General features: G+C 39.7%; 1 protein-coding gene across 35 annotated transcripts in view; it reads right to left on the reverse strand.

Moving 5' to 3' along the window:
* The window catches only part of MADD (MAP kinase activating death domain), a 60,946-nt gene that overhangs the window by 19,301 nt on the left and 15,762 nt on the right, over positions 1-25,883 (reverse strand). For 3 of the 35 annotated variants that reach the window (XM_075711959.1, XM_075711964.1, XM_075711991.1), the window contains 16 exons: positions 25,268-25,548; positions 24,468-24,607; positions 23,110-23,211; positions 21,136-21,195; positions 20,574-20,676; positions 19,339-19,525; positions 19,014-19,164; positions 16,381-16,587; positions 11,378-11,431; positions 8,172-8,269; positions 7,754-7,825; positions 4,587-4,745; positions 3,028-3,136; positions 2,415-2,477; positions 1,910-2,030; positions 665-770 (listed from right to left, as the gene is read on the reverse strand). In XM_075711959.1, coding sequence (XP_075568074.1) covers positions 665-770; positions 1,910-2,030; positions 2,415-2,477; positions 3,028-3,136; positions 4,587-4,745; positions 7,754-7,825; positions 8,172-8,269; positions 11,378-11,431; positions 16,381-16,587; positions 19,014-19,164; positions 19,339-19,525; positions 20,574-20,676; positions 21,136-21,195; positions 23,110-23,211; positions 24,468-24,607; positions 25,268-25,548 — 2,013 coding nt within the window. Of the gene's footprint in view, positions 1-664; positions 771-1,909; positions 2,031-2,414; positions 2,478-3,027; positions 3,137-4,586; positions 4,746-7,741; positions 7,826-8,171; positions 8,270-11,377; positions 11,432-16,380; positions 16,588-19,013; positions 19,165-19,338; positions 19,526-20,573; positions 20,677-21,135; positions 21,196-23,109; positions 23,212-24,467; positions 24,609-25,267; positions 25,549-25,883 lie in introns of all 35 variants that reach the window. The other 32 variants (XM_075711988.1, XM_075711990.1, XM_075711983.1 and 29 more) reach the window with 25 other exon arrangements.

Raw genomic sequence — 25,883 nt, forward strand, 5'->3', positions numbered from 1 at the left:
TAATGTCAAGCTGTTGCACTGGACAGCACAATGCATCAAATCTGTTACAGGTAAAACCATACACCTAAGCTGATTCTAAACATGACCAAAATTTTAGAAGATTGATTTTCCAATGACTTTGAGAGAGGATTTGGACTATCTAAGAAATTATTCAGACTAAAAGGAAGATATTGCTAGTAGCCACCTACAGCACTAAGGTGCATTTAGACAACCCACTGAATGAGGAAAAAAAGGGTTGCTTACTAGTAAAGGCAAATTTCTTGTTAAGTTATTGATATGCATATTCACAATCTGCCAATGTTTGGAATTTGCAGCTATAAGGAAATCAGATTAGAAGATGCCCTCTACTTAATTTGTAACCCATACTCTTAAAAATAAGAATGCCCTCTAAAGATCCTAGTAGAAATAATAAATATCTATTTTAAATGGCAATGCATATGCATACCCATGGCATAGAACTGCATAAACTCAGACAACATATCTCAAAGAATCTCTAGGTACTGAAGCAATTTTTTCATTAAGATTAGGAGATGTTTTATAACATTCTTTTATACTTCACTATTCTGAGATCTGTGAACAGAGATGTATGGTTTCAAGACAACACCTACAAAATATACTGCTTAAATCTGAGCAGTGATCTGTTAAAAAGAAAAAGAAAAGTCACCTTTATCATAAGCATATAAGCAATCATATTATGCAGCAGTGTAGCCAACAAGCGGTCCTCATCATCCTCCAAACGCTTTCGATCATGTTCTCCCAGGGAAAGATACCTGCAAGAAGAGCTAGATCTGAAGCAGACTCACAGGCATTCTTCATCCAATTCACTAAAGCACTGGCAGAGGACAGATCGCTATTTGTAAAGTGTATGGCAAATAAAACCTCCAAAACCACTAAGCCAAATGGACGTTTTCTTGTAGAACACTGGGATCACTAATTAAACATTTCCATTAATTATTAACTAGCTGAAGTAAATAAAATCTGCTCAGTGGGAAAGTTCTCAGTGGTCCGCTGGGCTTATCCATTTCCTCCTTTCTGCAGTCGCAGCTCCATGACAATTACAGCTGCTAGAAGAGGAACATAGAACTCAGTACAAGAGCTACCCGCCTTTAGAGCTTAAATGTAGCTGCAAGGCAGAAACTAAACTGATGAAGGAAGCGTGCAGGCACTCTCTTTTTCTAGTAAGGTATGTAGTCTGTGGAAAAAGAAAGAGTTTTCAAATAAGCACCTCACAAACTAGTTCTTATTTTGGCTACCCGACCCCATGTTACATGATAGCATGGGTGTAGGTGGTACAGCTGCAGGTGGTAGACAGAGAATGATCAGATATTAACAGAGCTGGGGGGGAAGCAAGCAGGTAGTGAAGACTGGCATCTTAGAAGCAGTCTAGCTTTAAGCAACCATGCAGATATTTCTAGAGAGTGGTTCCTTCGTGGGTTTTTTTTTCTTTTAACTACAAACTGTAAAGTAAAAACACCTATAAGTGACTTTGCATTTTGAGAAGGCTCAAAATGCAGTTTCTGAAAACATTTAACTCTTTCACCTTATGTCAACACACGGATATCTTCCTTTATTCCAGAATACAGTCATCTTGCCACAGAAATCTCTTGCTTTAGTATTGATCTAGTCTATTCCATCTATTCATACTGTGATTATGCTTACATTACCCATTTCTCTGGAAATATCACCTCTCCACAAGAGTTACAAAAAATAGGTCACAAATGAAGACAGTATTTCAGTATCAGGAGATACTGGCCAGCACAGAGACAAAAGGCTCACTTTGGAACAGCCAGGTATAGTAACAAGGTTTACAAAGTGACAATAGCATGTCCAGCAGAATTAAAATATTGTTTTTTACTATTTCAGCCACAGGTGAAACAATGAGGAGGAAGAGGTCTGCTAAAAACTTTACCTGTCAATCATTTCCTGAGGTCCCTGGTCCATCCCCATTCCTTCTCTCTCTAACATCACAGCATCCAAAAAAGCATCTTCCCAGAACTGCATCTGGTCCCACAAAGTTGAACGCTCTTTGCCTATGCAATGTATACAAAAATTGAGCATTTATTCCATTTACTCCAGTCAAATACTTTAAGATTAATTCCTGTTCCTTCCCATTCCTTGAAAATGCCATAAGCCAACACACAATTAATCCATATTAAAAAAAAAAAGGTTACTTTTAAACAACAAGCAACATCACAACTGAAGAAAAGGGTAAAAGAGAAGACAAGATGTATCTCTCATTCTAATTCATGGCATAATCTTTTCAAACCTTTACACAAAAGTACCTCTCATCTCTATTCTTTAAGGAGCATATCTTCTTACATATGCTGTTAACACTGCCCGAAAGAGACAGGAGTATCTCACACAAACACATATCATGGCAAACACACAGAGAAGTGGAAAGATAAGATTATTACTCATAGAGAAGGTTTCCATTGCAGCATCCTCTAACTGGTCCCAGACAGATCCTTTATCCCTACCTGCACAATTCCAAGCAGGTAGGAACGATAAATGGAAAGGATGAAAAACACAGGAAGAGAAAGCTCTTGATTAACAGCAAGTCCAGATGAAATACATTTCAAACAAATCAATATACTCCTAATTCAAGGACACATTCAATGGCCATTAGTATTCTGAGTTTAGTAGCCCTCTGCTCAATGACTTCAGCTGAAGGATCTTTTTTTCAAGATCAGTGACAGATTTTAGCCTTCCATGCACAGCTGAGTTCCTTCTCTTTTTCCAACAGTTTAAAGAATTCATATTCAAGAACAGCAAGAGACTTGGACAAACTACATTTTAGGCAAACTACACCACTCACACCCATATCCTCTTATTCTTATTCAATCTCCCCAGCAAATCTTTGGCTTTACTCTGAATGGTCTGATGCGCCCCCCTATTCTACCAGTACGGACAACCGTAAGTGATTAAAAACAGTCTCTGGGAATGTAAAAATTCCAGTATGCCCCAAACATGACTCCAGCTGAACTTCAGTCTAAAAGATCCCCTCCCCGCCAAAAAAAAATAGTTTACCTAAAAGTCCTTCATAGAGGTAGACACGTTGGTTCCCATCCTCTGGACCTCTCCCTGGAGTACTGCCCTTGCTATCCTTCACACTCTGCTTCAGGTTGTGAGACTTGGCCTGAAAGTAACACAAGAGGTGTCAGACAATTTGACTTTGCACCCTGCAGGGCTGTTTCTTGCAGTCCACTCTTGTACTTAACAGATACAGTTTGCAAGCTATACTTCAGAGATGCTTCTCCCACAAATGTTCACAAGACCAATAAATTACTCTGTTCAAAGAACATGGTAATACATGTAAAAGTCCAGAGTCAGACAAAGGAAAAACAAAGAGAGACAGATAGACAAATAAGATTACCTGAGCTCTATCTCACATTCAGACTTTACAGGTTTTTCTTTCATTTACCATTCATAAAGGTATGATGTTAAGCAACTGATTACATATCATCTGGTCTGAAGAGCTGTGTGCTGGGACTATCAGCCAGCAAAAACTGTGATAATAAAGCTGGCCCATCTATTTCTCTACCACTAGGTAAACTATGGTGCAATACCTGACATTCATCACACATCATGTACACCCATCATCTTTGTTCTAAATCTGTCACAAGGGTTCTTAAAATTCCATTTAGTTTCATTAATCAAGCAGAAAAATACAGACAACTGTTTAAAAAAAAAGTCTAACTCTTTCATAACTGAGAAGATCCCCTCTTGCAGCTAAATAAGCAGACATGGTTACATCGTTTTCATGCTTTTATAAGAAATCTGCAATGAAGCACAATGATTTTGTTTGTTGCTTAAAATTAGAAGCCCTGTAAAGGCTTTTACAATCTTATCAGGATTAAAAAATAATTAACACAGTGAGACCAATCTTAAAGCATTGCAAGTTGTTTTCATATCTGGCTGACAGCTTGATTTAGCCAAATTGAATACAGAATTATTTTTGTCATAAGATGTACATTAGAGGTAATACCCAATAATCAAGCACTTTAAAAACCAAAATGAACAAGTGCTCTCAGATCATTTGAATTTTACTGCATACAGATCTTCCAACCAGGAAAATATATTTAAAAGTTATGATTACACTTCAAATAGGATTAAAGTAATGTTTTAAAGAAACAGAACAGCTGCTAGATCTACCATGGGTCATCCCTTTTCCTGTATCAAACAGCTGTTCCTAGGAAACAGGGGAATCTGTTCCTCTTAGTTAGGTAAGGTCAAACAATGCCCATCAATGTTGTTTTGCCTCTGAAGGACAATTAAATGTCCATTTGGTTGAGAGAAATATTGAATGAGAGGGAATTAAATATTGCTAGAGCCTTTAACATGGTGCGAGATGTGAATCTACTATCCTCAAAGAACCATGTATTGCTCAGGAAATTAAGAAAGGTACGTGGATCCATACAAAATTACATCTTTAATATTTTAATATTGTAAGTCATTGCTGATTAACCTTTAGAACAGAATCAGAGATCCTCTCCCACACATGCACACACACTGAAACTATTACTGTACAAGATTTAATTAAAAAAAAAGAGAGAAAAATAAAAAAGGGAAGTCTGCAATGCCCTTACAAAGATAGAGCTAGTAGCAGAGTTTGTCTCAATTTCACTGTCTGACACAGTGCCTCTGGATCCTGTCAAATTGCCACCATTTTCCACACTTGGGCCATCACCAGCATTGCTACTCAAATCACTGTCTGCTCCTAATGTCTCTCCGGAACTGTTACTAACCTGTGGAGAAAAATAAGGCTGTTACCTTCAATAGACAAAGACGCTGTGGAGAGAAAAGTTGTAAAATGTTTCTTCTTAAGGCACAAAGTAAGAAGCAGTACAACTGAAGGCCACATTTGCCTTTTCTCCTTCAGTAACTTTTCATCAAAACCTATTCTGCAGAAAAAGGTGAAGAGATTCAAAAAGCCCTTCAGAAAAATCACAGAACTATTTAGGTTGGAAGGGAGCTGTTACGATCATCTACAGACAAGCCCCCTGCTCAAGCAGGGTCAGCTAGAGTATGTTGCTGAGAACCATGTCCAGTCAGGTTTTTAAAATCTCCACAAATGGAGAATCCACAACCTCTCTGGGCAAACTGCTCCAGTGTTTGACCACGCTCAAACTAAAAAAGTGTTTTCTTGTGTTCAGATGGAATTTCCTGTGCTTTAATTTTTGTGTTGACTGCCTCTTGTCCTGCCAGTGGGTACTACTGAGAAGAATCTGGCTCCCTTGCCTTCATTCCCTCCCATCAGGTATTTATACCAATTGGAAAGATCCCCCCGAGCCTTCTTTTCTCCAGGCTGAAGAGTCCCAGCTCTCTCAGTCTCTCCTCTCATGAAAGATGCTCCAGTCCCTTAATAGTCTTCATGGCCCTAAGCTGGACTCACTCCAGTAAGTCCTTATCCTTCTTGTACTGCGGAGCCCAGAATTGGACATAATACTCCAGATGCAGCCTCACTGGTGCTGAGTAAAGCAGAAGGATCACCTCCCTCGACCTGCTGACAATGCTCTTCCTAATACAGCCTAGAATACTGTTGGCCTTTTCCTGCCACGAGGGTGCATTGCTGGCTCACAGTCAGCTTGTTGTCCACCAGGATCCCACGGTCCTACCCAACAAAGCTGCTTTCCAGCCAGTCAGCCCCCAGAGTCTACTGGTGCCTGGGGTTATTCCTCTCCACATGCAGGACTTGGCATTTTCCCCTTGTTGGACTTCATAGATTCCTCTCTGCCCAGTTCTCCAGCCTGTTGAGGCCCCTCTGAATGGTGGCACAACCATCTGGTGTGTCGGTCACTCCTCCCAGTTTTGCATCCTCTGTGAACTTGCTCTGCACCATCATCCATGTCATCAATGAAGTGTTGAACAGTACTGGCCCCAGTACTGACCCCAGGAGTATGCCACTAGTGACTTGTCTCCAGCTGGACATTGTGCCACTGATCAGAACCCTCCAGGCCCAGTCATTCAGCCAGTTTTCAGTCCACCTCACTGTCCACTTACCTAACCCATACTTTGTCAGCTTGTCTATGTCACAGGAGACAGTGTCAAAAGCTTTACAGAAGTTGAGGTAAACAACATCTGCTGCTCTCTCCTCATCCACCAAGCTAGTCATCTCACTGTAGAAGGCTATCAGGTTGGTTAAGCATGGCTACCCCTTTGTAAATCCGTGATGACTAGTGCCATTCACCCTCTTGTACTTTCTTCATGTGTTTGAAAACATTTCCCAGGAAGATTTTCTCCATCACCTTTCCCAAGGACTGAGGTGAGGCTGGTCAGCCTGTAGTTCCCCAGATCTTCCTTCTTGCCCATCCTGAAGATAAGAGTGGTATTTGCTGTCTTCAGGAACCTCTCCTAATTACCATGACTGTTCAGAGACAATCAAGAGTGGCCTTGCAATGGCATCAGCCAGCTCCCTCAGCGCTTGTGGCTGCAACCCCTCAGGAACCATAGATTTACATACATCCAGTTTGTTGAACTGCTCCATAGCCTGGTCATCCTCCATCAAAGGGTAAGTCTTTCTTGTTCCAGACCTTTCCTCTGGTCTCAGGGGCCTGGGATTCCTGAAGGACAGTTTTACTGGTAAAAACTGATGCAAACAATGTCCCAAGTACCTCAGTCTTTTCCATCTGTCACTAGTTCTTCTGCCCCATTCAGCAGCAGGCCCACGTTTTCCCTAGGCCTTTCTCTTGCTGCTTATGTACTTGTAGAATCTTTCCCTGTTTCCATCCACAATCCACATTCAGATTCAACTCCGGGTCCATATGGGCTTTCCTAAGCCTACCCCTGCAAGATGAGACAGCAAATGTATACTCTTCCTGGGTCACCTGCCCCTGCTTCCACCTCTTGCATACTTCCTTTTTATGTCTGAGTTCAGTTAGGAGCTCTTTGCTCATCCATGCAGGCATCCTGCTGCCTTTGCTTGGTCTCCTACTTGTCGGGATGGACCTTTCTTGAGCTTGGAGGAGGACATACTTGAGTATCAACCAGCTCTTCTAGACCCCTCTTCTATCTGGGGCAGTATCCCATAGAATACAATTTCTGGGTCCATTAGACAAAGACAATCAGAGATTATTCTTGTTACAGGCTGGGAAAAGCCAGATATTCACAGGTATGCAGCAGTTTAGAGAGAACAAAAAACAACAACAACAACAACAAAAGGAAAGTTCCTTGGGTTTTGTCCCTGGAATATGCCATATCAGATAACATGTAGTAGGCAGAAGGCTCGTTCTTTTTTTACTGAATGCATTCCTTCTACCTTTTCCCTCTAGGCCCTGTAGTTGACTGGAAAGCAAGCAGACATACTTTGATATGATTCAAGTGCTTTAAGGTAATACATCAGAAAGTTCACTTTTGTTTTTAATGCATCAAATGATCTGCCTTTTTCGCTCTCAGGTTACATTTTTAAACTTCTATTCTTTATAGATGGTTTATACACAACTAAGGCATATTTATAAAATTACTGCAATCCACCAGTTCCATAAATACACCAATACGTAGGAATATGTTAAAGCAACGAGCACCATATACGAAGGATGCAATCTGCTAATAACGTGCTAGGTATGTTCTGTCAGACACATATGCTTGCCACCCACTCACAGGCTCTGGAGAGAGAACTCATAGACATATATTATGCATGTGTTACAGTACGCAGCCATACCACACAAAATGCAGGCACCAAATGCCCTCCCCCACTTTAGCAAGCAGTGAATCACATCAAGATTTCACTTTGGGCATATCCTACCACTGTGCTAACTTCAGAATCCTGGCTTGTGCTTCGGACCATAACTGCTGGTCCTCCGCTGGGAATAGAGTCAAAATCACTCTTCTGCAATCAAAACATATAAAGGACAGGAAGAAAAGTCACATTAGTTTTTATCATAAGGAGAGAACATCACTTCCCATTCCTTTGGAGTCTTGAATCACACACCTTACACTTCCTTGGTTTATTTAGCCAGCCAAATACAAACTACTGCCTGCATGTCAAAAAGATCATGGGGTCATACAATTGAGTAGTTCACAAAGATCAGTCCCCTACAGGAAGGGGGGAAGAAATTTTACTGAATGAGCCTTTCAAGAATGCTCAAATCCTAGAATTCTTCCCACAATTAAGTAGTGAATAGAAGAATCCTCTCTCTTACCACATAAATGAAGCAAGCATAGGAGCCACTAACCTGAGAACCTGAAGCCAAACTGAGGCCACTGTCTGCACTGATTTGGGATTTTTTCTCATCTGTTTCTCCCAAATCAAAGTGTTTCACACCTTCTGGCCCTGAACAAAGGAAAGAGTAAATCATTACTGTACCAAGAAAAAACAGTATGGCAGAAAGCAGATGACAGACTGAAAGCAGGAACAGTACCAAGAAAACAAATTTGCCTTCTCATTCCTTTGGTTTTTTTTATTCCTTGGTACTATAAACAACAAGGCCAGCAGGACACATCTGCCATTCTTCAAACATTAGTTTGAATTTCAAATACTCCAAAGGCATAGTCCAGGAGTGACTATCACTAAACAGTACCTTTATTAGCCATTCAAGAGAGAAAAGAAGACAGACAAAGGTCAAGTAGCTTCCAGTTACAATAACACATGCAGAGCAGTTGCCATTCAACTCTAGGAAGCCACTTCCTTTATTCTTGGCAAAATAAAGGATACCTATTTACTTAAAGTGAGAATGCTTTTTTGAACAGCTAATTTGCTCAAAGTCTTGGACTGAGTTTGTTAGGTTGCCTGCAGCAACTATCTAGGCAAAAATCAGGCAACACATGACAAGAACATAAACAGCGACAATTGGTGTTACACGACTAAGAATTACAAGGAAGAAGCTTGTATGATGCTGTACTTCACAACAGTCCCCAATTACATTAATAAATGGCTCTCCAGAGTTGGCAATCATATAGGTCAGTAGTGAGAGAAGGGATCAGCAAGCCTTAAGTCATGCATTCATTAACCCGCCGATCCAAAAAAAAAAAAGGGGAAAAAAACTATAGAGAACTTTATGTTCAATTTCCCATGCAGTTCTAGAATTGTATCATCTATTGTCCTCTAATGGGATGGCAGAAGGGAAAGAGAATGATGGAGAGGTAGAGCCTGAAAAGAAATTTGGATAAGCACTGAATGAGGTAAATAACGAGGCAAGAAAAGGTTGTGTTATAGACTGTACACAGAATGTCACTACTCTCAGAAAGGGGAAGAGACTGAATGCAACGCTTCTGCCACATCCATATCTGCCAACTATTCAGTAACAGGAAGACATGATCAGCAGCTGGAATATTTGTATTATATACCCATGACCATATCCAGTATCTCTAAGCAGACAATGCCACTATCTCTTATAACCACTGATCACAACAACCTGGGAATTATGAACATGTTTGTATTATATGTAATATTAGAGACGGTAAGACAGCGAAAAGGAAAGAAAAAAGGAAGGGAGGAGAGAGAGAGAGAAGGATAATATACAAAGATTTGTGGGAGTGAGTTTGAGATGGTATGTAAACTCATGAATAGCAAAGCCATAAGCGGGCTGTGCAGACCATACTAGCTTACTACTCAACCACCAATTCTCCATGTGACGTGTTTTACAGAAAGTGTTCTTCACTTGTTTTAGTATTCTGCCTCTAAATCCATATGCCTTAGTTACTGTAAATCAAATCATCGAAGATTCTAACAAAGAGAAACAAAAATTTATAAAATTTATATTTCATAAACAAAATTTACAAAAAAGAAAAGTAACTAAAAATATCCTTTCTAAGAATTTTGAATCTTATTTTTCACTGAAATATACACTGCTCACTTCTAGGGGTCTATTCCCACTCATTCCAATGGCCACCACTTCTAGTTCTGAGCAACAATGCAGCAAAAAGTTTTATATCTCATTATTACAGCAAGAATACTACACTTCAGCTGTGTGTTTTAAGCAATTTAAGAGTTCCCTGTCCCAACACATAATTCAGATATATTTCTGGCAATTTGATTTTTAAAGCAAGTGAAACTGCCTGAAGCAGTTCAGGTATTTGACATTGACAGAGAATACTGGTTACTGAGTTTAAGGAGCACAATAACCGCAATCGCATTGTTGTCACTATGAATTTACAGGCACTTACAAACTTCCCCTTCCTTTCTTTACGGAGTTGTATATCTAAAACATATAAACCACTAAAACCTCAATTTATCCCTCCCAATGTAGGCACCTACCTGAAAGGCCCAGTTTGGGAGAGCAGGTGTGTGCATGTGCTATGTGTCTGTCTCACACACACTCCTACCTCAGCAGAAAGCAATTCAGATCTTACATGTAGTAAGCTGTACTGCAGCGGTGCCCCATTTGCCCCATTCTCTCTGAACTAACTCCAAATGCTCGCTTATACTTAACTGAAGTATTTAACTGAGGAGCCTAAAACTAATGCAGCAAACCCAGGCCAAGTCAAAATGTCAGGACTTTTCACCCATTCATCTTAGCTATTAATCCTCCCCAACCTTCAGTCTGTAAAATGGGCAGCAGCTCTGCAAAGTAGAAACTACAGTTATGGTTAGGACACACCTATCACATCATGGTTATTATAAACTAGCTGTTGTCCTTATATCATATGTCTCTATTTACAACAGTGATAACCAAAAGAGCAAAACCTTGTACTACACCTGCAGATAATATATATTCAATATTTTATTCAATATCATGTATCAATAGATGTTAAGATTTGTGTAGATTTAGACTACTATTTAGACTCTGCATCAGCCTCAGACTATTTCACTCCTCCTCTAACATGGGATATAAAAAACAAAATCAGGTTGATTCCTTATTATGAGGCTATTCTCTAACAGCCATCACTAAATACAATTCTTCACATACACCTTCTCTCTCCCCCTCAAAAGTATTTCTTGTTGCAGACTGACTGTGGTCATAAACTGCTCATGGTTGATGCCAGGTAACAAAATTTGCCATCCCACAGCTTGAAAGAACAGAGAATTCTTCATTCCAGTAACATTCAAACAATGAATCAATATATTCGCGTCAAAGACTTGTTAAGCAAAATTGGTCTTTAACTTTTAAGAAAGGAGATGGAATATCTTAAAATCCTTCCATACATATCTGATATGGTGAGGATGCAGAATATCTGCCTCCCCTTCTTTGAAGAATGCAACATTCAGGGGAGGAAAAAAGAAAGGAAAAAAAAAATAAAAAGAAGAGACATTTGAACGCAATTTCCCCAAGGCAAACTGATCTGTTTGGTCTCTTCTATAATGCAGGTTTTCTTGATAGACCTTTGTTTTTGTGGGCATAAAAACTGTGTGCCATAGATGCAAGCTCACCCTGCACCTGGGGAGTTGGCAGTTATGGGGAGGCTGGAGGTGTCAGTTTTCTACATTTTTTAATTTCCTTACTCGTTTTTTCCAAAGATTTTTGCTTTTTCACTTCCTGGTGCTTGTTCCACAATTCTACCCAAGATGCATTGAAAGCAGGAGAGAAAGAGAAAGAGTCAGCAACCGGTCAGACAGGTGAAAATGGGGAAAAAAATTTGAAACAAAACCCCCACCCCTTCATCTCAAAAAAAAAAAAAAAAAAAAAAAAAGCAGAAATTTACAACAACTGAGTGAAGGGTTAATTAACACCATTTTACAAGAAATCAGTGTTAGGAATCAAGCACTGCATCATCTCTCATTTACAGAATTCAAATGTTAGAGATGACTTCATATGGTGAACCAACTAAGGAAAAACAGCTATTATGAACACATATAATGCAATTAATCACCCTTCCTGAGAAAGGCCTTTAAGATTGTCAGATACTTATTCTTCCAAAATGTAGGCATCACAGAAGCTCTAATGAACAGAAATATTTTCATGTCTCTAGTTTATATTATTGAAAGGAAAAGACAAAAAAACAGCAGCAGCAATTCCAAGAAAATTAAAACCGTAGGTTAACACAGTATTTAATCAATATTGTATCTTAAAAATTATCACAAAGTTTACAAGTACAAGTTATTTTTGACCTGACAGCATTCTCAATAAATGCTTGGCTCTGCCTATCAACCAGTCCTACATGCAAAAAGCTGCAACTTCTCTGCATCCACTTGTTCCTATCAGGGTATAAAGAATGGAAAATAGGGAAGAAGAAGAAAAATGAGCAAGATATCAGTCATGCTTAATGCCAACTTCCAGAATTCAAATTAGGTCACAGCACTCCAAGCCAAGGAATTCCGTAAGAGGATACAATGCAGAGAAAAGGAAAAAAGTCTGAAGTTTGCATGTACTCTTTTCATTTGAAGCTTAACCCTGAGAAGAAATAGTAATGAGGCACTTGCACTTTTCTATCACTCACATTCCTCGACCCTCTGAAATGCAGTCATCTTTTCTGCTCAGAAACATCAGATCATTCCAGGTGCCAGCATGTTGGCCAAAGGAAACATTACAAGCTGACATGTGGAACTGACTCTGAATGCTGGGCACTGTCCTCTCTCACTAGCATGGTTAAAGCTGGGAATGCTACAGAGGAAGATACTCTAAGAAAAGCGGCAAAGGGAAGGAAAAAGAAGTACAATGTTCTGCTGCTGCTCTTCAAGGAAACTTGCTGAGCAGCTAAAAGGCCACTTGAAGTGTGTCAGAAACCCATCCCACTCTGCAAATGGCAGAAATTAGGGCAAGACAGGTCCTAAAAAAGTTCTATTTAGCAAAATGTCTACTGAAAAAAAGAAAACAAAAAAAGGACAGTGTCATGATTGTGGAGGAAGGCTCCAAAGTACTATCATTAATTGTATCAGGAGCAAGGCAAATGTAGCAAGGGAGAAAAAGCTAGAAAGACAGCTCCTAGCCAACTGATTTCTATATCTGCTTCATGATTGATGGATGTTCCTTCAACTTTCATAACTACCCAGATGGATAGGATAAAATTGCTTATGGATCCAAACAGCATCCTATAGGCTTATCTAGCTGAGCACACACTGACACAGATACCAGTCTCTTTAAGATGTACTGAATTTATTTGTTAAAGGGCTTTGAAAATATCTGGCCTCTTAAGTGCTCAGTCTATATGGCTTTACTTTAAAAACCACCAGGCTGAAAGCTACAATACCTGCCATTAAATTACTTTTAGCTGACTTGCCTGTTAATTCAGGGTAGAGTATATAATGGCACATTAAAAACAGCCTAGATTTTACTCTCAAATGCTTTGTCAAAGAAGAAAAGGAAAACCTCAAATAAACTCAAGGGGCATAAAATACCATGCCTATGACTTTGTTACATGAGCCTGAACTAAACAGGACAGCAGGTCCAGAAAGGATTTGATGCAGACAAAGTAGGTAGCACAATCTTTTCAGTTTCAAAAAACTGTCAAAATAAAGTGATCTGCCAGCATTAAACAATTATTTAAAAAGTAGTAACAGAAACTTCAGTAAGTACTGACATTTTCATTAACAATTACTGCAAGTATGGAATAAAACCAAACTAACCACTAATGTAAAGGGGGAAACTATTAACTACCAACTTTAAAGCCACCAATATCCTAACAAAAAGGCCAACACTGCAGGTGATGACCATGCGCCCTAGAAGACAAGAACCCCAGAAGTAAGCAAATAATTAGTGGTCTTTTAGGAAACAAAGTATCAGAAGCATCATCATCACAGTGAATTTCCTAGCAAAACAATCAGGCATTAAAGCACAGCAAAGATCAATCCTCAACAGATAAAAATCCACCACTCTTCACCTCCGAAATAAGAATTTTGAATACCAACAGCCTCCCCTTTACAAGGGAGCATCCTACATACTTCAGAGGTACACAAGAAACCATAATCTTTCTGAAAAGTGAACAAGAAAAGGGGGTCAAGCAGGAACACATCCACCCTGAACTTTGGAAAACTCTGTCAACCTCCTGGCCGTTGTTCCTGTAGTACAAGAAAATTGCACACATTCAGCTACCATACCTCTAGATCTGAGAGATGCAGTTTAATCGCCATGCTAACATACACTTTATGTACAGCTATTACAAACAGTGCCGTGCATGATTTTACTCCATCATGCTGATGACTTACTTTTCATTCTAGTATTTTCTCTTGTAACTAGATCAAAAGGTTAGCAACCCAATTTGTATTTTGTCCATACAATACCAACAGATTCACTGAGAGTTTTATTTACGTATCTGCAACCTGAGGCTGTAAGCACCTTCCAAACTTCATAGAATCAAGGAACTGCTGAGGTTCAAAGGAACCTCTGGACATGATCTAGTCAAATCTCCCTGCTCAAAGCAGGGTCAACCAGAGCAGCCTGCCCCAGTCAGGTGTTCACTATCTCTACAGATGGAGAACCCACAACCTTTCCAGGCAACCTGTTCCAGTGTTGGATCATGTTCACATAAAAACATTTTTTCTCATGTTTAAATGGAATTACTTACAAATTTTTTGTTATTTCAGCAACATGTAAATGTTTACCAAATGCTTCTTCCCTAAAGAAATTAGTTGGAATGAGAAAGTCTGCAGTTCACTACAGAAGGAATTTCAGCCTAGCCATGACTAACTGGTCCTCTGTATCCAAAGTACTGTCTTATACGGAAGCTTCCATAACAGAAAATAAAGGAAGTATAATAGCCAAACAGCTTTAAATTATCTTCCTGCAACAAAAGACAAATTCCCTTTACTTCTAGATCTTGAGAGTCAGATGAACATGGACACTACATTGTTTTTACAGCAATTTCTTAAAGACTGACTTGCATACTACTTCATGGTTCTTGGTGACAGACAAAACCAGTTAGAAAAAAAGACCTCAGAAAAAACATTAAAGTCTTTCAAACTTTGATCAGTTTTGGTGAAACCATATCCTTCTTGTAACTTAGTTCCATAGAAGACAAGTGGAAATCATTAGAGCATTAGAACCGCCAGTAAGAATTTACCTGTTGCCTGTCCTTGAACATTGTGAATTGTTTAAGGCTAATATTCTGGCAACAGTAGTTAAAAAAACATACTAACTAGCACTTCTTTTGAAAAGCACTTATGATGCTTCACAAACATGGACATGTGATCTCTGTGATTTCCATTTCTATGAGGCTTTAATTTCATCTGAGGGAAAGGAGCAGTCTCAGCAATCCAATCAAAAGATCTCTCTTCATTCTTTAATAGAATACTGGCCTAGCGTCTGTTTCTATTTTTAGTTGTGTCAGAAGCATACTTTCCTTTTTCTCTTTTCTACACAAAAGAAATTAAGTACCCAGAGCAAACAAAACCACTAAGCTGAAATGCTGGAAATCTGAATCTCTTTCAGCTCCCTGACAGATTTTCAAATAGAGTGCAAGACTAGTTTCTGAGCAACTGCCTCCATAGATTAACTCTTGAAAGAAGAAAGCAAATCATGTCAGAGGGGTTCAGTAACAGTTCAGAAGGACTCAACACCACTCAGCCTGCAGCTATTATGTGGGTATAAGAATGAATGTCTGCACTCCTGCCACATAACTGCCCAATACACACATTCCCCTGTCTTACGCCACATACTGCAGGTACAGCCTCACAGTAGTATGCTACTTTCAGAAGATTAATCTTTCATACAATGATTCCATTTAAAAGTTATTTTAAACAGGCTATAAGAAGCAATAGCTAAAATTTAACATGACGTGTTTTTGGAGTTGACAAAGAATTTCTGTCATATGCTGATGGTACTTTTCTCTTGTTTACAATCCACAGCAGGTTGGATCCAACCAAAATCTTTTTTTCTTCCCCTCCCCATCCCCCCCCCTCCAAAATCTGTAAAGCCCTTTTTAGGTAAAACAGTTTAAAGCCTACCTCTAACTTTTTCCCAGACATAGGGAAAAGCTATACCAGCTAAGAAATTAGACTGGGAAAAATACAGTGACCAGCCTAGCAGATGCTGTTTAGAAGGACACACACTCTATTTGCTATTGCACTGAAGGAAGATCCATCAGTCCTGCTAACTGAAACTGTTAACACTACAACTAAAATCCTTTTGGCAGTTTTCATTATTAACAATCAGCAGATCCTGGGTCCCACTTCTATCAGGATGCAATCTAGATAATCCACAGGTAGCCAGCAATGATTAGAAAACTTTTGTTTCATGTAGTCCCTTCCACAGTTGCCCTTTCCAAAGTCCTGCTGGCCCTGTTTCCCTTTCACCATTTCCTGTTGCTTGAAAATATCAATCACAGAGCAAAGAATAAAGCTGTCTAATGAAATTCAGAAACAATTAAGGTTAGAAAGCTTCTGGAAAAAACTGCCCTGGATAGTTTATCCAAGAGTAGAATGAAAACTCGTATGATTGTTCCTTGTGATCCAAAGTGTAAATGAAGCATGTTACAGCAGCAATGCAGTGTGTCAAAATGGAGAGAATGCAAATAGAAACTAATGCCAATATAGAAGTCCCTCCTGCACTTCACATGCACCTCAATACACACCAATGGAAGCAATAAAATTTTCTTCCTTTAGACTCCTTGTGTCAAACTCCCTTGGCCCTTTGCCTGCAGGGCTTGCTGCCTTTGGCATCAGCTGAGGTACTGGCAGCTGCATCGCAGGTTTTGGCTCCACTCTTGGGGATGATGCAGGATCCTTGCCAACTGGAGTGACAGATCCATCTGTTGGACTTCGTTTTCTCTTTTCTGGTTCTTTAAAGAAAAAAACCAAAGTGTTGGGGGAAAAAAAAAGAAGAAAAAAACATAAGGAAAAAGGAAATGAGAGCAGAAAAAGGAAGATTAGACAGACAGTCTCACCTAAATCATTAAGCCTGGCACTGAAACAGCTCAGTCCCACATTTGTTCCCATAGGTCACCATGGCTTGCAGATAGTCTGACACACGGGTGTGGAAACAGTAGAGGAGAAAGCCAGAGTGCTGTTATCTCCTTCCTGTATATTTGAAACCTAGGAATCTTCTTTGACACAGCAACTGTAGCATCTTCTATGCTGAGCTGTGTAAAATTGAACAACTCTGCCTAAACTACCAAGAATATCACTTCTAGAATATAAGCAAGCTTCTCTCACAGTGAAAAGATGACAAATACAATCATACTTGATGGGTAACACTAAATGAAACTTATTAGGGGGAAAAAATCTCCAAAACCTATCAGCTATAGCTCTTCCATCATTCTCTGAGACTTCCTATATTCAGATGTCCCCAAAGGCAGTTTGGATTATTTCTCTGTACCAAAATCCAGTCTGAACTACAGCAAAACTTTCAGAATAGACTAATTAAAATTACGTCTTCCATAAAGAACCTCCTGCAATCTTGCACAAACTATTCCAATAGCTGCTGAGGCTAATAGTCAAAATTTCATATCCTCGTATCTAAATTTGTCATACCACTAGACCTAGTGATACCTTTGTCTAGCAGATTGAAGATATTGCTATCAGCAACACCTTTCCATTTAGATAATAATTGAAAACAATCAACACCTAACATTCAACAGACTGAACATCTCCATCTTTCAGAGCAAAAGTGTTTTCCCAATTCCTTGTAGGTCTTTTCAGAAACCTCCTAAATTTTTCAAGATGCGACGATCAGAACTGGAAGCACTACCTCAGCTGTGGGTCTTGTTAGTGGCATATCCAGAGACAATACAATAGCTGCACCCCAAATCTATATTCCCAGATTTACACAATGCCTCCCTCTCCAGTTTTTACAGACACAGTAAACAGTGGGAAGTTCAGACATAGCTGCCATTTTCAGACACTCTGCTTCCTAGGACACAGTTCCCAACTGTCCTTGTTCCTAAACACAAGTCCTTAGTTTGGCCATATTAAAATAAATTAATCACAACCATGCTTTATTAAGATTCCGCTTCCTCTAGACAAGTAACGTATATCCATCATGTCCTGTTCAAATAGTATCCATCATATACAAACTGAACAATTTTAGGATTACTAGATCACTACTGTGTGTTAAATAACATTAAGATAAGCACTAATCTCTATAAAACATTTCTAGGAATATCTAGATCAACTCATTGAAAACAGGTAAAACATACAAAACAGCTAAAATCTGACTATAAATCAAGACGTCATGCAATAATGAGAGAAGTCCTGCAAAGATGTATCAAGGCTTTAAAAGTTTGTATCAAATTTTGTCTACTGTGACCACAATTAATTTACTGGGTAAACTCTACCTATCCTCAAATTATGGTATCTAGCATTACATTAGCAAGACTTCACTCTAAAACCATTGAGCCACTCTATAATTTTGCTTAGGATCAGTGTCAGACTGGCTTATAGTTACCAAGATCAGCCTATTCCCCACACTCAGGACTGTTACACTAGCACAGCCTTCCTTACCTTCCTCAGCATTCTAACAACGATTGGAAATGAACACCTGTAACCCACAGGGCATCTAAGCCAATTCATAAAATCCCTGATGCAAGCCACCCAGAACACCAACTATGAAGTGTTTAGTAGATGCTACTCCTCTGCTACAATAAAATAAATAGCTTTTCATCATTTGAGATCACAGCTGAGGCAGTTATTAAGCAGAGAGGTAGCTTTTTGTCATCTTTTGCTCTTTTTCCTTAACATGCATTTTCTTATTTTGCATTAAGAATCAGATTTTAAGAAAAAGCTGAAAAATAAAGAAGTGTTTTGAGGTTTTCCTCTCCAAGAGTACTTAGTGATATAAGAATCATCGTGTAATGTAAGGTGGTTGGTGAGATATGTGTCTCGTATGGTTCCACATTAGAAATATCTCCCTCCCTATTCAGGTGGTCTGCAGTAACTTTCCAAGACTGTGGTTGGGACAGCGCTATCTGAAGGTCCCCACTCTCAGAATTTCCACTTCATCTGTAAAAGTCCCAGGTTTTGTATCTTGCTGCATAGTTTCTATTTTCAATCAAGTATCAGTATGACCATTATTTGCTTTGGTCAGGTTACATGTGTGCAAGAGAATGGTTTCAAGTTTAGTAACGTTTCAGTAACAGTGGCACAGTTCTCATCTATTTTGAAAGTGTTGTAAAACCCCTGAAATATCAGAAGCCACAAAACAGCTCCCTTCACAATAAGGATCTTGTTTGGTTCATAAACACTGTATTCTCATAAACACTTTTCTTACCTTTGTTGTAATAGTGAGTATGTGCTATCTCTAGCAGGCCAAAAACACTGGCCATGCCTCCCAGACCAGCGTTTGCATATGACTGCTCCAGGCTCAGCACAGTGCACTTCAGCAAGTCCAGCATGCCTTTATAAACCTTGCGGCTGATCTCCTGCAATGAAAATCCCGTTAGTGTCACTATTTCAGAAGTGAGAAAGTAATTCAAGCACATAAATTCCAAAACTGCTGTAACATCAGCTTTTAGCAGGCATTTTAACAAAAACTTTCTAAGAATTGAGCCTCAGCAGACACTAGGTATGAGGACCCTTCTGAGTTCAGCACTGACCACATCCTGTATGACATCTTGTCGAGCATCTTCTTCTGACTGGATCGCACGATTCAGCTTGCTTAGTACAAAGACACGGAGCTGCTCACTCTCCAGCAGACGTCGGACTCTCTTCATGTTCAGCCAGCCAACACCTTGCCCATCGAGAACATTGTGTACCACCTCCTTCAGGAACTGCTGGTTCTCACTGATGGATTTAAGAGGAAGCAGGCAAAAGTTAGCCCTCTGCTTACCTTGGCTTGCATGGGAAGGGAGATATGGCCAGGACACACACAGAAATGCATTTCCTATCAAAGCTAAGTTTACAAGAAAAGAAGTTCAAATCCAGCTCTGCCTGCCACTAACATAACTGCACACAGCCCAAGCTCTGTTCTATAGGTGTAGTATCAAATATTTTACTTTGTCCGTTATTTCCTAAAATAAGCTGTAGTCAGATTTTCCTCTAGTCCCTCTAGCTACCGCTATACTTCTCACCTTCACAGCACTCCTCAGAATCCATAGGAATCCTCTATGCCACAACCTTCTCCCACAGCCACCTTGTCTGACCTGTAGGCTTTTCTTGAAAGAGGAAGTGCAGCACTACTTACAGCACTACTGCAGCAGCCTTGGCATGTCTGCTGCTTCAGCTTGTTTTGCCACAGGGGTGGTAAGAAGAAGGGAACTCCTGTGCAGCCTGCTGCATTCCCCAGTCTGAACTGCAGCTGTTGTTCTTGCTTGTCTCCCAACCCTAGTAGCTCAAAGTAAATTTCACTCTACCCATGACTGCTACATAAGAAAGGGAGGAGAAAACACAGGCACAGGTCAGGTAATGTTTACTCGCACCATTCTGAGTTCCTTCCCAAAGCTGAGAAAAACGTTTCACATGAATTCATGGAATCAAAATGCTTCATATGACTCAGCTGATCCCCTGCATGGTGCATTAAAACTCCACTGGCTAGACTACCTTGTTCAGAACAGACTCAATTACAAAGAATAAATACTGAGTTAAAGTAGGTACCTAGAATTTTTTTAGGTCTCAGGCAGAAAGATAATACATTTTGGAGCACAATAAAAATACATATGTGTGCTATTAACTGTAAGACCATCCATACTGAACCTTCTCGGACAATAATATGTGCAAGCTTAGGACCACAGGAAAGTACTATTTAGTTTTCAACAGCTAGACTTCTGAGGAAACATTGGCCATGTATGAGAACTCTAACACTTTATACTCAAAAAGCAATGAAAAATATTACCTGGAATTGCTGGTTCGTCCCTGAGGCGATGGAGATTCTCTCTTCACTGTTGGGCTGTGCTTAATGACTGAAGACTTTTGATCCACAAGGGCTCGTCTGTTTCCTAAACATGAGAGGAAACAGGATGAGAGGAAGGGGTGGGAGGGAAACAGTCTGATCCCAGGACAGTAACAAGCAATGCTAAGGTTGGCTAACGCACCTATTCGGATTACAGGTAACAGACTTTAAACAAAATGGAAACTCCAAAAAAGCAGCAGCATATATCATATTCTAGCATCACACATCGGCAGAAAACAGTAATGGGAGTAATGCAGAGAGAAAAAGAGAAGATGGTAATGGGAGCAGGAGGTGAAAGGCAGGAAAAGTTTGGTTGCTCGGCATGCAGTTCCACAACATGAACCATCTTCAAATTAGTCACTATATGTAAAAGCATAATGCATTGGGGGTGACTAGTATAGATCATGTGGTACTGGTTACCCAGTGAGAAAGGTAGCCCAAAGTCAGGCATAGGGAATGCTGGAAATTGTTATATCATGCACAGCTCATGCTGTAGGGAACCCACCTTCATTGCTTACTGGGCCAGCTTCAGTAATAATCTCCATTATAGTATTTAACCCAAATACTGGGACACAAAATATACAATTAGTAGTGTACTACAATATCTACACTCCCCACCATCAGCATCAAAAGAATCCAACTACCAGCTTCTTCCCAGCCCTCCCTCAAAACAAAACCCAAATGATGCTAGAGCAGGAAGGATGCTTGGAAGCCCAAGACAACAAGGGCCAGCATAATTAATCTTAGAGATAGTGCTTGACTTGAAATTTGGCATCGTGGAACCAATGTCTTGCATCTTCAAGGACATTATTGCACATATGGTATTTCAAGGGCACTATCAAAAACATCTGCATCACTGAGGAAAAAATATCAATGGATGTGCATGAAATAAAAATTAAAAAGGAAGATGGAAAGTGGTCAAACAGCAGCAATGAGATGGAGTCCCAGCATCATTTCCCATTACAGTGAGAAACACAGGGTACCACACACACTTGGTAAGAACAAGTTAATGCAGCAATTTTATACCTGTACAACAGAGACAAAAACATTTAAAAACCAGTGAGGTGCCCAGTGGGAATCCCAGTGAGCCAGCATGCACACGTAAATGAACACAAACACACACACACTCTTGCACATGCATAAAACAGACTGAGCTACTCCACGGAAATCCCATCCTCATACCTGCATAGTAACATTAAAGGCCCTACAGGATTATAATAGTCAAGAAAAGAACACCAAAGTGCAGAAGATGAGGTGCAAAGCATGAACGTGGAATAGCAAACCCCATCACTGTTTTCTTCCAATGCATGGAATCAGTCATTAAGTTTACCCATGGGAAATAACCCTGACATGAAGCATGTTTCTTATCCAGTACAACTGGACATGAAAATGTAACCAACTGGTAAAAGGTTGTCAAAAACAGCTGTGCAGAGTCTCTGCTAGTGTTTTCACCATACCAGTCCTCTTCCTCCTCATTTTACACACAGGGAATGATTACTTGTCTCAAAAACAAAGTCCAAAGCAGAAACACAAAAACCAGCTTTTGGTCTTTGTTTCTACAAGGTCAAAGGTCAGCAAAACATCATACCAACCTTCATCCAAATCCCTTCCCACTTCCAGATTAAAGTAATCTTTACCGATGAAAATGATGAGGAGGAAAACATAAATGAAAAAAAATCAACATATTAAAACAAAAGCAGTAAGTTCTAACCAGATAGAATAACTCAAAAGGTAAAATAAAACCCTTCTCCAGTTTAGCATTGAAAAAGGTCTCAACACTAAAACACCAACATGTACTCAGTCACCCTTCTGTTTTTACATCTGGTACAAGAACGACCAGGCTGCCTAACTCCCTACAGTAAGAGGGTCGTTTCTCTAGTGCCCATTCAGACATGTTATCTAATGATACTGTGGACAAACAGGAGATGTTCCAATGAAAAGATTGTGGACATAAGTTAGGGATTGATCTTCACTCTGAATGAGCTGAAGTATGGTTATAATTTGCTTTTGACAAGAAAGTTTCTATTTAGTGAACTGAAAAGACTATAAACACTTTTGAAACCCACGTAAACTGCAGTCTCCATGGAAGGTTGGCGTTATCCCCACTTACAAATGCAGCATCATTGCTCTAACAAGTTAACTGATCATGAAGATAGTGGCAGTACAAAAGTAGGACCTACCTCTTAGTTCCCATTCTTTACACTAAGTACTTAAAAATAAAACAAAATAAAATACAAAACAAAAGTGTATCCATTAACACAGGCTAGACTAGCCAGTCTCCCATCCCAACACAGTCCAATTGTTGGGAAGAAGTCTGACTGAGAAATATCAAGACAATTTACTGTCTTGATACTTAAGACAGGTACTACCCAAACTACCAAAACGTGTCACCCCCAGAATTCCTGTTAGGGGTAAGACCTCAGACTGCCAAGTCACAAGAACTGTAAAGGCTGTAGAAGACAAAGGAAAAAATGGTTACCTTTCAGGCTGGGAAAGGGAGTATTCTTGTCTCTCCCAACTTTGGTTGGTAGGGCCAAGTTGGACAGACTGAAACTTGTGCTGTGGTTTCTGTACAGGCTGCCTATGACAGAAGAAGAAAACAATTAAATGCCTAATGCTCACTGCACACACCTGAACTTCCTAAACTTCCTGTAATTCACCTTCTTATTCCAGATCCTTAATGATGAAGTTCTTCTTTATTACCCAAAAGTCCACAAGCATAACATCATCTCATTTACATGGCAACCACATCTGTAATCAGATTATTCTAAATTGTACAAAACCCTAATTCTTAGCTTTCATGTTACAATCATTGCTGTTGTATCTTTGACTCTTAAATGTAACAGCAATATCCACCTGTCTTCCTGCACTTAAACAGGTAACCTCACATCAGCTGTGTCTTCTAGTTTGATTCTCTTTTTAGGAGCAAAATGAATGGTAGGGGCCACATGAGAAAACAGGATGATGGAAGATCTCCAAAATATGTAATTCTGAAGTGAGGATTGTGCACTGTGCCTTATGAAACACTGTAAATCTGCCACAGAAGCATGTTTTAAAATAGAAACTTCCCATTTACTAGGAGAAAACAAAAGTTCTTCCTAGTACAGACAGATCTTAAGAACACAATAATGCATCATCATCTGGTTAAGCCTGTAGACAGCCTGAAAGCATCTCATGTAGATCAATGAGCCGATTAACACTTCAAGATGTTAATTTAAAATGTCAGTGTACTATTTCAATTTGATTTTGTTCTTTTTTTTTTTTGCAGCCTTATTTTAGTAACAATCATTTTACCAGAAACATCCTCACTGCTGCAAACTTCTTGCACTGCTCCCCACCATAGTGCAAGACTCAACTGGCCGTATCTTCTTTCACTCATTAAAAAACTCTAGATTAGTTTTCTACACCTGTGGATTTTGTGATTCAAATATAATTGAAAGTAGGTGAGCACAGTCAAGAAATTGAATTTATCACCTAAACACACAACATGGCAGTATGGAAGGCATACTACTGCCAAGATTTTTGTATCAACTTCATAAAATTGCACAATTTTTTGTTTAAAAGAAACAGAAAGAATTTCTGATCTGTGCCCTAAAGTGCCATATAACTAAAGGGCCTAACCACATAACCAAAGGCCTTCTTAATGAAAAATACATAAAGCAGTAGTTATCAGCAGTGTAAGTTAAATAGGTCCTGTGGCTCCCAACATGACTTCTGGAGAGCTGGTAACAATTTGCCAACCAAGTCATTCTCTTGACCAGCTATCCCTCTATTCCACCTCTCTGTAAACTCTAATATAATAAATAAAACCAGCTTACTGAATGCATTATTACATACTTGCAAAAGACATGATGCCCCCAAAACCTTCACTGCTGTTGTTGGAGACAGTAGAGTTTGGGGAGCTGGCCCTGGAATCTGAATCTGCATCAGAATCATTGGCCAGTTTTAAACTGTTTGGACGGAGTAACTTCTGAGACCTTTAAAGAAATTAAGTACAACTGTTATTATCTTTCCTCCTTCCCACCCCAAATCAACACATTGTATGATTGTGGGAGATCAATGCTGCTCTCGTTCCTCATGAGTTTTCACCACACTACCCTTACCTTGTGGGAAAGGAAAAAAAAAGAAAAAGAAAAAAAACCGAGAGAATTGAAGCACCTTTTCATTTAGGCTTTTATTACCTTTCAGGGCATGCTAAAAGCTTGTCTGCAAAAGGGCATTGGTGGATTTTGGGGTGAAAGGGTTCTGCTTTGAGAGCAATAACAAGAAAACTCAGTGTCATCAATCACTATAGTATCTTTCCCCCAAAAGACAAAGCTTCACAAGGAAAAAAAAAAAAAAAAAAGGTGTCATTCAAAGGTTTCCAGACATCAGTAGGTGATACACTAGAATGCTTCTAGGAAGAACTGATAATTCTGTTAGCTCCTACTGCTTACATAAAAGCAAGAAACTGAGGGAACTGAGCAAGCGTCTTTACTCAAACCAGAAGGGTTTACAGAATTGCGATATTAAATGGAAGTGATCCACAATACATTTCAGGTGCAAAAGACATTTGAACGAATGAACGTTAAACTACATGAAGCAGATGGAAACCCCAACAGTGCTGTACAGAAGGGCAGGAGACAAGAAGGACTCACCTGCTTCCGTTGAGATTCTGGTTAAATCTTGGGGTGTAGCTCTCTTCCTGCTCATCATCTTCATCCTCCGTAGGAAAACCATACTGTGGTTCAAAGTATGGATTGTCATACTCTCGTTTCCTCACCACCCCTTCTGAGGAGCTCATGCTGCCAGCTGCACTGTCACTCTCACGACGATCCAAGCTTATCTTGGGAAAGCTTGGTTGCAGTGGCAAGGAAGGGAGATGGTTTGAAAATCCAGCAACCAACTTGTCTTCCATTTCTGCTGAATCTGCTGACTCCTGTGGACCAGTCAAATCATTGATCTGTTCGCTAATTTGCGTTACATACAACTGAAGGGCAGGACAAGAACAATTATTTCAAACTGGGAAGTCTGCAGGGTCCTTGCTGTTTTTACTGGGCCCCGACCCCATCCCCAGTATCCGTGGCTCTAATCTAGGATTTTATATACACTGCAATATTTGTGCGTTGTTCTAGGGACTTACTCCCCTGTAAAACAGATCTTACTAGTGTTAGCTGAGGATAAGGACTCTCTGTTACTCTGGTTTGTGGTTATGCAAGCAACTCCCATTCTTCCTAAATGACCACAGATTCACGAGTTTCCCCACCCACTCCC

Source organism: Pelecanus crispus, chromosome 6 (genome assembly GCF_030463565.1).
Source record: "Pelecanus crispus isolate bPelCri1 chromosome 6, bPelCri1.pri, whole genome shotgun sequence".
Taxonomy (NCBI): Eukaryota; Metazoa; Chordata; class Aves; order Pelecaniformes; family Pelecanidae; genus Pelecanus; species Pelecanus crispus.